Source organism: Sardina pilchardus, chromosome 22 (genome assembly GCF_963854185.1).
Source record: "Sardina pilchardus chromosome 22, fSarPil1.1, whole genome shotgun sequence".
Lineage (NCBI taxonomy): Eukaryota > Metazoa > Chordata > Actinopteri > Clupeiformes > Clupeidae > Sardina > Sardina pilchardus.
The window spans coordinates 25,608,774-25,625,581 of record NC_085015.1 but is presented as its reverse complement, the minus strand read 5'-3'; the positions used below and the strand labels follow the sequence as shown (position 1 = coordinate 25,625,581).

The window sequence follows — 16,808 nt, the reverse complement described above, 5'->3', positions numbered from 1 at the left end:
GGGCTTAACAACCTTTCAAGAACAAGAATGAAAGAGCGAGGCTGTGTTTGTGACTGTGAGTGTGGTGTTTGGACTGGCAGTAGATCAATGCCACTTTCTTCTCGCTGCTACTTCTCTTGTCCGTCCTCTGGCTGAGACAAGTGGGGAAGAAGGGTGAAAGAGAGTGCCCGGAGCATCTGAACCATTTAAGCACGAGTAAATTCAGCTCTGACAAGTGAATGCAGCCTGCCACACATCCTTGTATCTCATGCTTGAGTGACCCACATAATAAAACGTAAATCAACAGAAATTCTCATTGCCTGCCTTGCCTATGATAATGGCAAATAACTTGCAAGCTAATGAAAATGAGCACACACTGCATCAACTGGTGTAGGCTGGTTTTATTCTTGAATGTTTGGGTACTAGAATGTACATAAATAAAAAATAAATCAATCTTTTCTTTTCAGTGATCAAGATTAAGCGCATGCTTGTCTACAATATCACATTTGTAATACCATGTAGATTGAGTGGAAAGTAGGGGGTGTATGCTATATTTTATATCTTTGTATACAATGGTGGCAGTGGGATGGCACAAATGTTTGAATCCAAAAGAAATCAAAAAAATAAGTGTAAAAATGCGTTCAAAAAATGCATTCACAGCAGCTCCGCCCACCTAATAGCATAAAATAGCATTTTGATGAGAAAGAGACTCAGAAAGAGATCATGAAGGAGTAGCTCTGGAGGTTTTCTTGTCTGTCAGGGATAGATGCAGTTGGAAATGTGTTGTATTGTAATCCATGTATGCAGACAGCCATGGGGTAATCTGGCTCAAATGTGAGTGGAAACCATTAATGTGAGAAGCTTTATGGAGTGTAAAATGTCTAAACCAATCCAATGCCTTCAGAGGACAATGCCTCTGTTTGCTCAATATGCACTGGTGCCTCTGTGAAGTGATAGGCTGCCTGTGGGCATCGCCTTGTCAGCAGCAGGGCCATCGGCCATCACCCACCAACAGTTGTCCTCAAATGTGTGTCTGTCCTCCTGAAGCGACAGGACAGTGTCTGGCCTGGCTGGACCAGGGGTGTACTGATCCAGCTGCCGCAGGGTCTATAACTCCCAGCCCTCTCAGTCCTCCGAGAAGAGTTTCTTTTGGAGCCGGTAGTACTCGCCCTTCTCGCCCTTGTCCATGAGCTGCTTGTGCGTGCCCTGCTCCACCACCTCACCGTTGGCCATGACGAGGATGTGTTTCGCTCGCTCCACTGTCTGCAGCCGATGGGCAATCACCAGCACTGTCTGGCCCTCAGCCCCGTTCAGAACCGCTTGGACCTGGCAAACCACATGGAGAATAAGGATACTACTGAAGAATGCTAACCTTTACTGAGAAGAGATTTCAGTAGCAGGTATGAGAAGAATGTGGCAATAGCAGTCTGACAACAAATATACAACAACTTGTTTTTGCAACTGCTATTGCACAGATATGTTTGACACAATCAGAGTTTGTTTAAACTAACTAATAGAGGCTTTTTTCCAGTGCAGTTAAGAAACTCCATAGTGTGTGAACTGAGAGCTGAAACTGTATGGTATGGTGTAGGTGTAGATGATGTGAGAGACTACAATGAGCACGTACAGCCTCCTGTGTATTGACGTCCATGGAGCTGGTAGCTTCATCCAAGATGAGGATTTGAGGTCTCCGCACCAGGGCGCGGGCAATGGCAATGCACTGCTTCTGGCCAGCAGACAGCTGATCTCCACACTCCCCCACGTCTGAACCAAGAGCATCAGACAGACAGACAGACAGAGAGAGAGACAGAGAGAGAGAGAGAGACAGATAGACATGTAGGCAGGAATCAGATACAACTCATTTCATGATTATAGCATCTCATGTCAACATAATAGCCTTATAGCACTGTTTCCATTATAGTGTCATTTACTCATCCCATGCCTCTAAATCAGGGGTGTTTGGTATCATTAAAATGACAATGACGAAGTAATTTTGTTGTACCCAATGAATTTCTTTAGAAAAACTGTCAATTTGATGCTGTTTAAATTGTTTATAAATGGTGCACTGACACTTTAAGACTCTTTTGCCAGCTCGACTCAAATATAGCCGACAAATGCCTAGTGCTTTACCTATGGCTGTGCCCTCTCATGGTTTATAAATGGTCAACAGTGGGAACTACTGTTGCTTTCGTGATTTCCTTTTAAAAGTTTCTTATAAAAAGGAGATAACAGTTATTAACAAAGACAAGCCAGCTGGAACCTGCCGCACTCTCTCTCCCTTTCGTGCGTGCTCAAACGCGTTCCCAATTAAATGGAGCAGCATAACATAAATTGGATCTGCGGCAATAATGGAGATTACAAAGAGTATCCTCTTTATGTAACATGTTGTTTTGACATTGACATTGAAAACATTCTCTAAGAAGAGTGTAAAGCAGTTTGCCAGTAACTGCCAAACTGTCGCTGGAAAAATAGCGAGCATGATAACCTAAGTGCAAGGTGGGCCGGTTCTACGATAACCTAAGACATGCTCGGCGGGCCAGATTTGTGTGTGCGTGGCATTTGGCCCGCGGGCCGTAGTTTGGCCAGCCTGCTCTAAATACACACAACACATACACAACACACACACACACACACCTCAGAGGAAATCTATATACCAAACAAGCAAGGTGTTAAATTCCTTGTGCTGTAGGAAGGAGATCTCCCACAGTGGCCAATCAACAACCAAGGCTAACAGTCTACAACATGACGCAGGATACAACGTCAATACACAGTTAGCTGGTGGACCTGGACATGTGCCTGAATATTCTCAATCCCCTATCAAAGAGCCCAAGCAACAAAATACGAAGACAAAGCAGACACGATCAAGCAGGCACCTTCCTTCATTTGGGTTTTGTTGAATTAGGCCCATGACGCCTCCAGAAGGCTCAACAGTATGGTCCGGCATCCCAAACCCACACCCCTCCACACTCATGATGGCTTCTCTAACAACTTTCCTCATTCCTGCTGAGGTTGTTTAGGATTGGCTCAGCATCAGAATCAGAGAAACCCGTGCAGTGGTCACCCATCAAGTAGGCTACCAACAAATACTTCAATCCCCTTTGTTGCTGTGGCCATTTGTGATCCAATCACGCAACACAGCCAGGCAAAACACAAGCCTTTGATAAGTGCACATACCATGACCATTCCAGAAACACAGTGACAAGATTTCACAAATCTCAGAGGCCATTGGCCTGCCTTTTCAGCCGTCTCAGATCTATTACAGCTCTCTTCAGTGACCATCCTTGAAGACCAGATTCCAACTGTGTTATGGCATACCCCTACCCCCATGAAAGATTTATTTCTCTTTATTTCTCTCCCCCAAATGTAACAAAACTGTTTCAGCTTAGCTCCTAAAGGGGGCGACGGGAATTTGGGGAAATGAAAGGGGATAGGTGAGTTTGCTTTCTGGTGTTTTGTTGATGTTTGGTTCAAACCTGTTAGGTTTGGTTCACGCCTGTTAGGTGCTGCATTGTCTTGCCAAAGGTGAAATGGCCACTAATTTGAAAGATTATATAAAATATAAGATTTGTCACAAAACTGTTGCATTTCTATTTTTTGCTCAGTGTAAATACGATTTATGACAAGCAGATATAACAAACAGGTATCTGAAGAATGATATAATGATTGTGATATTATCGTGATGATTGATGATTGTGATTGTGATTGTGAATTATGATTGTGAATTATGATTTCCTTCCTTGTCCATTCTGTAAAATTAGGGGATATTTGCATTCAAGATGCCTGTATGTACCGTATGTAAAATTGCACTGTGTTCGCATGTAGTCTGAATATCAACTGTTGTGTGTATCTAACCTGTGTCATAGCCATCCTGCAGTTGGCAGATGAAGTCGTGAGCGTTGGCTCTCTTTGCTGCCTCCTTCACCTTCTCCTCGCTGCAGTCCTTCAGGCCATAGCTGATGTTGTATCTGACCGAGCCGGAGAACAGCACGGGATTCTGGGACACCACGGCCATCTGAGGGAGGAGAAAGGTCATCAGAACAAAAGACAGGGAGAGCAGGAAATGCAATTAGGATGACCAATGACCATGCTCAGAAAAGTAACATTTCATTTTGAAAGGACCATGTCCTTTTCTTGACATTTTCACCCTATCAGGTTCCTTGAACAAATTCTTCCTCAAATACCTTTAGATCAGCATTAAGTGAAAACCTATTAGATAGAAGGTCGACTGTAACATACTTGCAAAGCCCATAGTGAGTGCTTTCCACAGTGAAGGCATTTGTCTTGAGATTGATTTACTACTACTGTACTGTTTCATTGATGATTGTGAAGAGAAAGGAATGCGAATGCAGCTATTACTATCAATACACACACACACACATTTTTCTTCTGTTAGTTTTCACAAGGTGACAACGTAGGTTTATTTTCTTAAAGCCATCTTCAATGACAGCTTTCATCTCATATTATGTAAAGGAAATCCAATAAACTGCACAGAGAAAATAACAGCACCTGTAGATAACTGTGCATAACCTTAAAATACATGTACACTACTGACAAAAAATTCTGGCGTTCGGGTGACCTTTATGTAAAAAGTTCAAGCTACAGTGGTATTATATCATGACAGTAGGTCACTGAAACAAATGGCAACACATTTCATGTGAAAACCGAACATCCCTGACTTTTTGTGAGTAGTGTATGTAACCTAACCAACGACGGTATACAAAGAACTCATGACCTGCTTATTGCCTCTACTGTAGATTGCGAAAGCACGTAATTGTAATTGACATTGCTATTTATAACAACAGCATATGAATCACTGCATAGCAAATCAGTCATGCAGTCCACTTTAAATTCATCATAAGTTCAGCATGTGCAGTAAGTCCATTCTACTCATTAGGAGCAAGGTAGGCTGATACTGCAGCACATCAGTATCTGCCCATGCTATAAGAGCTAATCTGGCAGAGCACACAGACTGCGTAATGTGATGATTTAACCTTACACCGTTAGCTCTTTAGAGACTCAATTCAAATCAACGTTAGCCAAGTAGGTGGTGGCATTAATGAGAAAATGGCTTTCTCTCACGGCTCTTCCCAGAGCGCGGAGATGTGGGTCGTGATGGGAGAGCTGGTGCTAATGAGAGCTGGCGTGCCCACCTTGCTGCGCAGGTAACGGTGCTCGTAGTGGTGGAGCGGCTCTCCGTCCAGCAGCACGTCCCCTCTCTGGGGCTCGTAGAGGCGCTGCAGCAGGCTCACGCACGAGCTCTTCCCCCCGCCAGAGAGCCCCACCAGCGCCGTCATCTGCCCCGCCGCTATCTCCAGCGTCACATTCTGAGGATGCAGGGCAAAATAAGAAAAACAGAATAAATCTTTGCAGCCACGGTTGCAGAGTTTGGTACTTTGGTACTTGGCTCATTTTCCACCTTCCCTCGAGCAAAACAGTCGATATTTACCTTGTTCCCGTTCATCCAGCCATTCTGTGAGTCTGGCGATACAACTTTTAGCTTCAGCCTAGCATAGATCATTGAATCGGATTAGACCATTAGCTTCTCGCTTGCTAGCTTCATGTTTAATAATCAAGGCAACTTGCAGCTACTGGCACTACTACTGCTTGTTGTCTATGGGGACTATTTTCAGATGCTGCGTAAGATATCACTGCGCCTATGGTACGTTTGCAAGTTGCCTTGATTATTACGCCAGATGAGAGTGTAGTTCCATGTCAAATCAGCCTAGAAAAACGCCAGGTTTCATTTTCAGTTGGTCTTATTGCACTTTCTAACTTGAGAGGAGACACGTTTTAAATGGAAAAATTACCAGAAATCTTAATCACTTTTAAACATGAAGCTAGCAGGCGAGAAGCTAATGGTCTAATCCGATTCAATGATCTATGCTAGGCTGAAGCTAAAAGTTGTATCGCCAGACTCACAGAATGGCTGGATGAACGGGAACAAGGTAAATATCGATTGTTTTGCTCGAGGGGAGGTGGAAAATGAGCGTATTTCCAAAAATGGCGGAATATCCCTTTAAAGGAATTATATACTGGAGTATTGGAGTGAAGCGTAAATCAACTATACAGTGAAGTGAGCCGCTAAAAAAGCTTCAATATTCAAAAGGTTTCTGATTCATCGTAAAGCCATGTCCCATCATTCATCTCAAGCAATCTGATGAAGCTCTTCCTGTTTTTATGAATTCTCCTGTTTTTCTCACCTTCAGCGCCTGGACATTCTGGCGAGAGTGGTATGAGAAAGTGACCTTGTCGAAAGCTAGTTTGCCCTCCAGTTGTTCAGGTGCCAACGAGCCCTCCTCCTTCATGCTGGACTTCCTGTCGAGGAGCTGGAAGACTTTGACAGATGACGTCACCGTGTTCAGCATGTCTCCGTAGATATACACCAGGTGCTGAAAATAGATATGGGAGTGCAGGCAGTCCAGTTACCTTTCATCCCTCAAACAACAGGCTACTTTTCTTAAAAGCATGTTGCTTTTAAGTTAAGGGGTTCCAGGAAGAAGCAGCCCGATTTTATAAATGTAACTGTTCTGTCATTAAAGGTACTTTACTTGCTTTTGAGGTGTTTTTGAAGGGACACAATTTTTATAACATCCTCATTTTCATTAAGGTCATTTGAAGAATAGATAAACATGCCTGTCATTACCATTAAAGCAGCAATATATTTAGTTAAATAAGCTTAACAATAAGAGTTTTAGTCCAAACTAAGAACCTAATTACTAAAAAGGTATGTAAAAACCATACACACACCAACAATAATGCAAGCAACACTGACAAAAGGCTTGCTAGGATTCGATGTCTTGTCATTTGGTAATATAGCTGGCGTCAGTGCTGTGCTGTGATAGCTTTGTTATCCAAAGAACTGCATAGAGCATAGCCTACGGCTACATGACTAGTTGGATGGCATGTGTGTATCCTGCCTCTTAAAGGAACACTATGCAAGATTTTCACCTGTACGAATTTGATGGTAAACAAACTTGTAACAGGCAAATCGTTCATCTAGCACAGGGGTGTCAAACTCATTTTCACCGAGGGCCACATCAGCACAATGATTGCCCTCAAAGGGCCAGATGTAACTATAAAATTTGAAGCACCAGCCACAAAATCTTTAGCATCGGTATAAAACTTCCCTAAAATCGAGAAGAGCAAAAGGTATCAGCATGACATGTTCTTTTTATTATTGTTATGTTTGTAAAAACAAAACAAAAACCTCTGTCAGTTCCATACAGTTTGACTTTTCAATGAGGGTCACTGGTTAGTCAGGAAGAGGTCATGCCATGGATTTATTTTTTAGATTCGAGTATATTCAACTTAACCGTCATTGCACAAGCGAAATACCAGTAACGAAATGCAGTTTTACATCTAGCCAGTGATGCAAACAAACTGACATGTCAAAAAGTGCATCACTACACCGTTCTATAGGCTACACATACAGTAGAAGCGAACGGTCCGGTGGACTTTTTCTTTGAAGTTGAAAGGTGTTGTGTGGATTCTACGTTGCTCGTTTTGAACCGAAATGAAAATGCAAAGCAACAGGATTACAACAAACTTCTAGCCTACCTATGCTTGCCTGGTCTGAATGCACCTTTTCTCGGTCGGAATAGGCTCACTTTTGGCCAAACAATCATTTGCTCGATTAGCAAGGTTTTGAAGCTGGATTTTTTTGGATAGGACTACACACAATTATGTATGCTTTTTAAACGTAGACGTAAACGTGTCACTTAGTTTACAACTACCAATTGAAATCAAAGTAACTTACATCGATTCCCCTCTCAAAGAACCACACGCACTTCAAACAATCATGCGTTTCACAGGCAGGCTAAACCGAGCGCGTAATTTAGGCACTCCGTTCGCTAAAATAGTTTAGAATACTGGTCTATTTAGTTTTCACACGTTCGCGTTGCTATCACATCTGATGTAGCCAGTTACACTGATCATAGAGGAAGGTGGTTGATGTTGCCTCCCTGTCAGTCTCACGTGCGTGCATTGTATTGCAGTGTATTGCCTATACGCAAAAACTGTATCAGACCTTTATAGCTCTCGCGGGCCACATAGTGTATCAGACCCTGTAAGCTCTCGCGGGCCATATGAAATGATGTGGCGGGCCGCATTTGGCCCGCGGGCCTTGAGTTTGACACCTGTGATCTAGCATAGCTATACATCAGAGACATAGTGAGTTGCTACCGAGAAAACCAGCCATGGAACTTCAAGAGCAGCGGCCCGACAAATCTCGCAAGAAGCGCAAAACGTCAATGTCAATAGATATAGCGCTTTACAACAAAAGCATTCTCATTGCGTATGGGGGGAATACGTCAGGAGAAGTTCACCAGAGCAGAGTAAAATATAAGTATATCGCGACTCTAGAGGGAGCCCTACAGTCGCCAATAATGCCTAAACCTGCATAGTGTACCTTTAACCCACTCAGGGAAGTCAGTTGGTGTTTAGTTAGCTAGTTATTTATAGGTGATGAAGACCCCACGCCTGGATTGAAATGGCATGTAGTAACGTGTTTTACCTTCATATTGGTGGCCATGTCTTTTTGATAGAGGACGAAGGAGAGCAGGCTCCCCATGCTGAGCTGCTGGGAGGAGATGAGGGCTCGCCCCTGGAGCAGCATCAGGACCTTTATTCCAACGGTCACCGTCTGCACAAGGTCAAACAAACAGACACAGGCTCATACAATCAGTACCCTGTCATTAGGAAGTAGAATTACAGGCCCGCAGTAGTGCACCTTCAAACAAGCCAGCATTAGCAATAAAATTAATTTAATGACATTGTACTCAATTAGAATGGCCTCGCTGTACGCAAAGTCACACTGTGTTGTACTGCGCAATGCAGCGTGCCGTTTTGATCTGAACTTGCCGGACGCCCCATCTCTATTGTCTTTCTGTGCGTTGCTCTGCTGTTCTGAGAAATATGACGCAATAGAAGGGCATATTTAACGGATTCGGTGTGGACAGAGAACACTCAATGTGAAGCGACAAAATCAATACGTTTATTGGAGTCCAAAGAGTCTGTATTTTGTATAAACGTGTACAAAATACAAACTTGAAGAAATCCCCTCAAGGTGTTCTTAGACACGCAAGCACATAAATTAGACAAAACATAAGGGCACAGCAAGCCAAGAGGAAATGTTCTCAAGGTGTTGTTGAGATATCGCATTCTCAAGAATGTCAGACATACTTACGGATGGATGAACAAACCGAAAACATAATGCTTTCATCCACACTTGTCACCAAGGTAGAGGCATACACATTGCTGAATGTCGCACTAAGGTGTATCATTTTATTGTTCTCCTTATTCTAACAAACAATTGAAAATAATCCCAGTAAGTACATCAGTACGGTTCAATCCTGCAAATTTACCAACCTAAACTTCACTCATTAGAGAGCTGTAAATACATTTTAAAGCCCCTATATTTTCAGACGGAGCCCAGTTTAAGCTCATCTGTTTTCTGTGTTCTCACAGGACAGAGAAGGACAGAGTCTGAGCCGAAGGCACTGTGCTGTGCAGTGCAAGATACGCTCTGACAGAGAGATTAATCAGAGCTGCTGTTCAAACTCAATGGGGCAAAACGAGCCAACCTGCAAGTACAAAGACTATGGATCCCATCTGACATCTAATTAGGTTTGAAATATCGAGTTTCTGGTTTTGAACTTTTTGGTACTTTTGGAGGTTTTTGGAGTTTTTTGGAGTTACTCTTACTAAAGGAAACAAATCAACCTGAGACCTGAATGACTCATTTAAAAACAATATCGTTATATCATCAATAATGTCATCAAAACATAACGTATATAACTGCAACACGCAGATTGTTCTAGAAAGTTTGTTATGTGGCACACATACCGGTGCCCATGGTAACTATAACCGGCAACTTCAGTTAAGCACCCAGTTATAGGGGTAAACAGAGCATGTGCATGAAAGATAATCCTAACAGCTTGCAAGCCACTGAACTCTGAAATGAGTTGGCTTGTGGTCCCATTATCTTTCCCATTGAGGCCAGGACTCATTTACATTAAATCTCCCTCTTGCCCTATGAACATAAAGCACAGGCCACTCCTGTGCTCACTGGTCTGTTCAGGCAATGCCACAGGGAGCAGCACTGCCATCGCTTTACTATTGGAAATGTGGCTGTTAACACATGTAAGCAACATTTTCAGCATTGTCATCACTTTGCATTTGTTTCCTTGTGCAGACGTCAGAGGATTATGGTTCTACATGCGGACAAGGTCCATTCAGGGCACATGATATACTGGACGTTTCAAATCAGAGAAGGAAGCACCCTTACAAGGGTAAATCACTTGATATATAATATCAAACCACTACATTAATGAACATTGTATGAAATGGTACAGCACTTCAGTTTTCAAAACTTCAGACAATGCCTGATGAAGACCACTGATTGAAATGTTGCATAATAACTTTTATGAGAGCATCGAACAGTATGCAAATCTTTCTTTCTATTTTTAACAGCACTTTAGTTTTGCCACCTGAAAAAACAGAACAGGGTAGTGCTATATTTCTTCACTTTTACTGGTCTCTGCTATGGCCTGGGCCGGAGGTAAGATTATGTTCTTACCCTCCTGAGCAGCAGATGAAAGGCGCTGTAGATGCCTTTGCGCTTCTTGATGTTGAACATCTTGTCGAGGGCCTCCTGGTAGCGGCCCATCTCCTGCCGCTCGGCGTGGAGGCTCCGCACCGTGCGCACCGCCCCGAGGACCTCGCCGGCCAGCTCCCGCGTCTCCGCCTGGCAGTCCTGCAGCTGCTGGGACAGGTCCTGCACCGGGGGACGAGAAGCACTCACTCACCGAGCAGACCACAGCACAGCAGCGATAAGACCAGCGCAGGATTTATCATTCTCTCCACCTGTGTGCGGATCAGTGAGCCACAAACTGGGGGGACTGTGAAATGTCTGCAAGTGGAATACCATGTTTTATGGCCTTCACATTTTATGGACATTAGTGTTGTGGGCTACTTAATAAATTTGTGTTATAGGCTACCTAAGGTAATAAACTTAATTTTCTACCATTAAGGGGTGAGTGTCCACAGTATATAGTGCAATAACATAGTTGTATTACAAGACTATAATGTCTTTGATAGTTAAGAACAAAATGAAGAGTAGTCTTGCTCAAAACATTTGCTCATATGTCTGAGAGAAAATCCTCACAAGGCAAGCAATACAAAGCGCAAGCTCTTCAAGAGCGCTTTTGAGTATCTCCTCATAACTCTTGTCTAGCTCACGTACATCTCTTTTATAGCTCTTGTATATCTCCGGAGGACAGCTCTACCTAGAAACTGCTTGTGGCAGTATAGCGCCGAGCCTCAAGAGGAAGATGGGAAGGAAAATAACATTTCAGGCTCTGTGACGTGTCACAATGTGTGACTCACACTGTACACATTGCAATGATAAATATACTCTTGCTAAGCAACAGGAAGTATTTTCTATCTCTGGGGAAAAGACATGAATGTAGTGTTCAGATTCAGGAAAAAAAACAGAGCCCCGTATTCAGCTGTAGTGCTGCATTAAAACCAGACACTTCATGTTACATGATCTCTCCACTTTCAAGACTCTTAGAGATCTTGTTTTTCTGTCCCTAACACCCTTTCTAAAGAACACTTAATAATGTTGCAAAGAGCAGACATAGTTTCAGTCACTTCATCCCACATTGTAATGCCAGCTTTCTTTAACTACATTATAATAATCATATTATAATATCACTGTGCATATCTCTACAATATGGAGCGAATTCTCCCATGTGCGCAAGTTTGAAAAAAAGAAAGTGTGTAACTACGCGCTTTTCAGCTTGCACAAACTCCCCTTCACTTAGGAGCAAATTCTCCCATGCGTATAAGTGTAACTAAGCGCTTTTTAGCCTGCGCAGATTCTCCCCCTGTTAAATCTGCTATTTATGCACGATGGAGGGAGTTACACGTTTTGGGAGGAGCAACGCCAAAATCCGTACAACTCGGCGCAGTAATATCCTCACTCCAAAGTGAAATTTAAAGTGCAAGAGTGATGATATTACTGCGCAGAGTCGAAGTGCTCACAAGTGTTATTCTGCCACACAACATAGTTATCCCTCTTACCCGCCTAGAAATGCACCATGTTTTATTTTGTCTCACCATACTTGGTCGTGTGACTACTCTTGTTACTGTATTTTAATAGGGAAAACATGGAAATGTTTGGTCGTTTCTAAATTCATCTCTGTTTGGATCCTAATGAATGAATTGGGATAAGTGCTATCAAAGTAGCACCGTGCGCCAGAGCCAGTGAGTGCACGCAGTGCAACGGGAGAGGTATGTATCAACTCGTCTAGTTAAGGGAATAACATAGTTTAATATGAAAAAACAGTGAAGTGTTCCTTTAATAAGCTGATATGGCTTCATGTTTTTTCCCCATTACAGTGTCACATGGTGACATATTTCCCAACATTATCTTATCCATGAGGCTACATTTTTAAACAGTAAAATCCCTTTAAAATCACCTACTTTAGATATTGGAGCTTACCGACTGTGCTTCGATTTTAACTTGGCATGAAGTCATATAACCTACACTTCGTTCAAATCTGTCCATTTCTTTTCAACTTGACCGAAGTAATCCATACATTCCCGCAGATGTCTGCACTACTGTAAAGCAGCATCAACTGGTTTGCATTCTATCTGGATTTAAATGAAAGAGGTGGTGGATCAATCTGATTCGAATGTTTTTTTTTTTTTAAGTATATATTTAAGTATATATTTTTTGGCTTTTATGCCTTTAATTGGACAGGACGGTAGAGAGAGAGACAGGAAGCGAGTGGGAGAGAGAGTTGGGGTGGGACCCGGAAAGTACCGCGGGGCGGGAATCGAACCCGAGTCGCTGGCGTGTGGTGCAGGTACCCCAGCCAGTCGCGCCACGGCTGGGGCCTGTCTGGTTCCATTCTAAATAATCAGGCCTCTTTCATAAGGCCCGATTTCGAACTTGCGTACTGGCTGTGACAGAAGCGGAATGGGAGAATGCGCATAACTGAAAAGTGCATAACTGAAGCACGCAAAAAAAGGGCTTACATGTGATTTGAAAGAATTTGCCCCTATTGTGCATACATTAGATCACAAGCTCACTCGCAAGATACTCATGTGAAATGTGAACAAAAGGTTCCCCCAAATAGCTGAACTAAATGGCAGCATGTGTTCACCTGTGAGAGCGTGTTGTAGGAGTTCTGCAGCAGGGCCGTCAGGGGCATCTCCACGCAGGCCAGCAGCGTGAGCTGCCAGGAGAGGCCCAGCATGAGCCACAGCATGCCTGCGGTCTTCACCAGGCTGCGCAGGAGCACGTTCACGTTCATGGCCACCGAGCGGCCCATCTTATCGGTGTCCGAGATGAGCCGTGAGGCAAGGCTACCTGCACGTGCGTATGTCGAAAGGAAACATTTCTTAAGACTGGCAAAGATAGAGAACGCTTCATATGTTCTGCTTACTGAAGTGCATCAGGGCCTATGTCAATATCTGAATACAGTATGTCTGAATTCTTAATGCACGGACCTGGCTTGTTTTCCTCAAAAAAGGTAATCTCTTGCTGCATCAGGTTCTCAAAGAGCATGTGTCGTATCCTCTTGTTCATTCGACAGAGGCTACACATGAACATACCCCCACGTAGGCCTCCAAATAGAGAACTGAAAAGGAGAGGTTTATAGATTATTATTTTTTAAGAGGACAAAATGTCTTTTGGATATGTGTTATTGTACTGAGCAATAAAGATATTATCAGTAGTCCTTATAAATGATATTACCTGCCCACTGAGAACAGACCCATGTAGCAAATCGCCCAGAGGAAGCTGTTATGATCATAGGTGCCACTTAAAATATCAATCACTTGCCCAATATATATTGGAATGTAAGTCTCCCCTACAAGAGAAAACGAGAGTATGCACAATCTTCAACAAGGCATTTTAAACAAAAGCTTCCTCCTCTTTTGTGTTATCTAACCAAAATGTTCTAAATTCACTTAGGCTACTAGGGTACAATATGTGTAATAGTTTCATGTTTGCGTTTAAGGGAAATCATAGGTGATTTTGTTGTGCATTGTTATAATCAGCAGAAGTAGTGGTGAGGCAGGACACTCACCCAGAGCTGTCAAGGTGAGGAAAAAGAAGGCAGCTCCCAGGTGAAGGTAGTCTGGAGATGAATAACCTACCACCCTCATAAGCAGTGCCCGAGCCTTTTGTTTCTTATCCTCCTTTCCGCTATCACCCTTCGCCTTGTCCGAGGAAACCCACTCCCACAACAGACTTGCCATGCTTGCGGCCGCTGCACACAGGGCCACCATCCCGACATCGGGAACAGGGCAGTTGTTATGTGGGATGAATGGAACCAAAGTCTTTACAGTCTCGTAAGTGGGGGAGAGGAGACACAGTGCTGCAACCCATCGCAAGAGCGCCGTCTGCTGCCCATTCTCCTCACTGAACAACAGCGCCAAATGGTGGAGTATACCCCAACTTACCAGCCTGTAACACCACAGCCATGTAACACCGACGCTGTTTGTGACACCTAAACTCACGACGAAAAGCCAAACTAATAGCCACAGAAAAGCGTCAAAAGTCAGAAGAAACACATATGGTTTCATCGTTTGTGCAAGTGTCCCCGACATTGTTCACGGAAATGGAGAATAGACTACCAATCACACTCGATAGTCTAGTCCTACAAGACAAATGCAGAGAAAACAATAATGGTCCTAAGAAGCGCGACCTTCTGCATGAATACTAGAACATAATATTCGAATGATCTCTATGCTGGCACGGCACACGCTACACTAGCTAGTCAACACATGCCATTCGAGAATTGCACCGGTGATATTGCTGAAGATCACCCATAAACACTATTTGGGCTCGCCTATGCACGCATTAAAACAGTTCTGAAACATATGGAGGTTAATTTCAAGATAGCACTGATGTAAAACAGAAGAGCGTTTAGCTACCATTTCCACTGGCTGAATGCAGGAACGGATAATTGTTACATTTGTTTCACTTTCATTTTCTGTTGTCAGGCTGACGTATTTGAGTCTCACCACATGATCTTACAGTAGCAAACTTCAAACACACGATGGCAGTCATGTGCTGTAAGGTAGCATAGGGCGCTAGTAGAAGGAACAGGCTTAAAAACGTGTAATGTTAACAGCATAAGTAGATTGAACTGTTAAGTAATAATAATCTATAGCCTACAATGACAAAAACACCAAGGGAATAGACTGCCTGTCGAATACTTTCAAGAAAATGCATATTTTCATACCACCACTTTGTATTTATAAAGTATTTTAAATGGATACTCATCTCATCTCAGGCAATAGGCAGCCTACCATAAAACACCAATGACTGAAAATGTGTGTAAAAGTGTCTCCTTGTGTGTGTGCCCTCTGATTGTTCCCCCACCCACCGTTCCCAAATATAATAAGCCTAAAAATGCTGAGATGGCAGAACATCAAGAATGCATGTTTTACCTCTGAGCTGTTCACTCATCTTTGTCTCTTCATTGTGTTCTCCATCATTAAGAAAAACATAGGGCCTACTGTATGGTGTTGGTTCTGTAATGTGTCTATACCAGGAAATATCCTATAGAATCCACCAATGTATTCACGGATCATATAGCCTAGGCTATGGAAATACCCTTCCTACTTGAGCATGGTTGAACACAAAACATGCACACGCAAACTCCTGAATTAACTGAATTCCATTATGCACATATTTCATAAAGCAATACATTTGTCCAACATAGCCCTTTGTGTAGCGTTAGGAGTCTTTTGGGGTTCTCATTAGTCAATTCTAGAGTGAGCTTATAGGTTGTGTTGGCCCTTGTGCCCTCTGGGCTCTACCCTCTGGGCCCGTACTGTACATTAACCTGGGCCTGTACATAACCTGGCCGTGTATGCCAATAACAAACAATTGGCCACACAACTCGAATTATAATCAAGTGGCATCATTCAATGTTCAAAGTTTATTGTCATGTAGGCCTACTCATAAATAAGCATTTATAAGTACTGGAATTCCTTGTGCTCAAGTGTTCATTTAACTACAGAAATAATTAAAAAGAAAAATAAATAGATAGATACATTCAGTAGTCCTTTGCGCTCTATAATCATTACCACTGTGCTAGAGATTTAGTCAGTTTTTTTTATCTTCCGAATGTTTATTTTTTTCTTCAGTTAATTAATGTCAACGATTCCCGGACCACTGAAATTCTGGGCTGCACGAAACTTATGTGTGGCATGTAGCTCCACAAGGATGACATGGAACCATTGTTTTTCATTGTGATCCATTGCTCACCCACCACACCAGGCCCCCTGGAAGGAGGGTAGGCCAGTTTTTTGTGAAGAATTACCTTTTTTTATGTTGGTCTCAGGGGGTAGGATCATTAGGACATCCTTTGGGTGCATGCCAAGTTTCAAGTTTCATGGAATTCTGTTCAGAGGTGGCCATATCAGCTATCCACACACATAGACACACACACACAGGCATGCAAATACTCACTAACGGACGCACGCACGCATGCACACCCACGCAGGAACGCATACACATACAGACATGCGCACACCCTCACATGCATGCACACACATAAACACACCATTCAAACCATTCACGGGCGCGCACGCGCACACACACACACACACACACACACACACACACACACACACACACACACACGTAGGCAAGAGGACACACACATATACACACTCATTACCCCCACACATACACTGTGTGTGTGTGTGTGTGTGTGTGTGTGTGTGTGTGTGTGTGTGTGTGTGTGTATGCATTTGTAACACAATGAATGCCTGGTTTCTTCCTCACACAGCGTTGAGAATTG

The 16,808-nt window shown here is 43.1% G+C and overlaps 1 protein-coding gene across 1 annotated transcript; it reads right to left on the bottom strand.

The window, feature by feature from the left end:
- Window positions 1-360: 360 nt before the first annotated feature.
- tap2t (transporter associated with antigen processing, subunit type t, teleost specific) lies at window positions 361-14,970 on the bottom strand. Its single transcript, XM_062526500.1, has 11 exons — window positions 14,079-14,970; window positions 13,745-13,859; window positions 13,498-13,628; window positions 13,152-13,357; window positions 10,556-10,753; window positions 8,492-8,620; window positions 6,180-6,368; window positions 5,130-5,303; window positions 3,832-3,991; window positions 1,607-1,743; window positions 361-1,305 (listed from the first exon to the last, which is right to left on the bottom strand). The coding sequence occupies exons 1-11, from the start codon at window positions 14,599-14,601 to the stop codon at window positions 1,105-1,107; spliced, it is 2,163 nt and encodes a 720-aa protein (XP_062382484.1). The 5' UTR covers window positions 14,602-14,970; the 3' UTR covers window positions 361-1,104.
- Window positions 14,971-16,808: the final 1,838 nt, after the last annotated feature.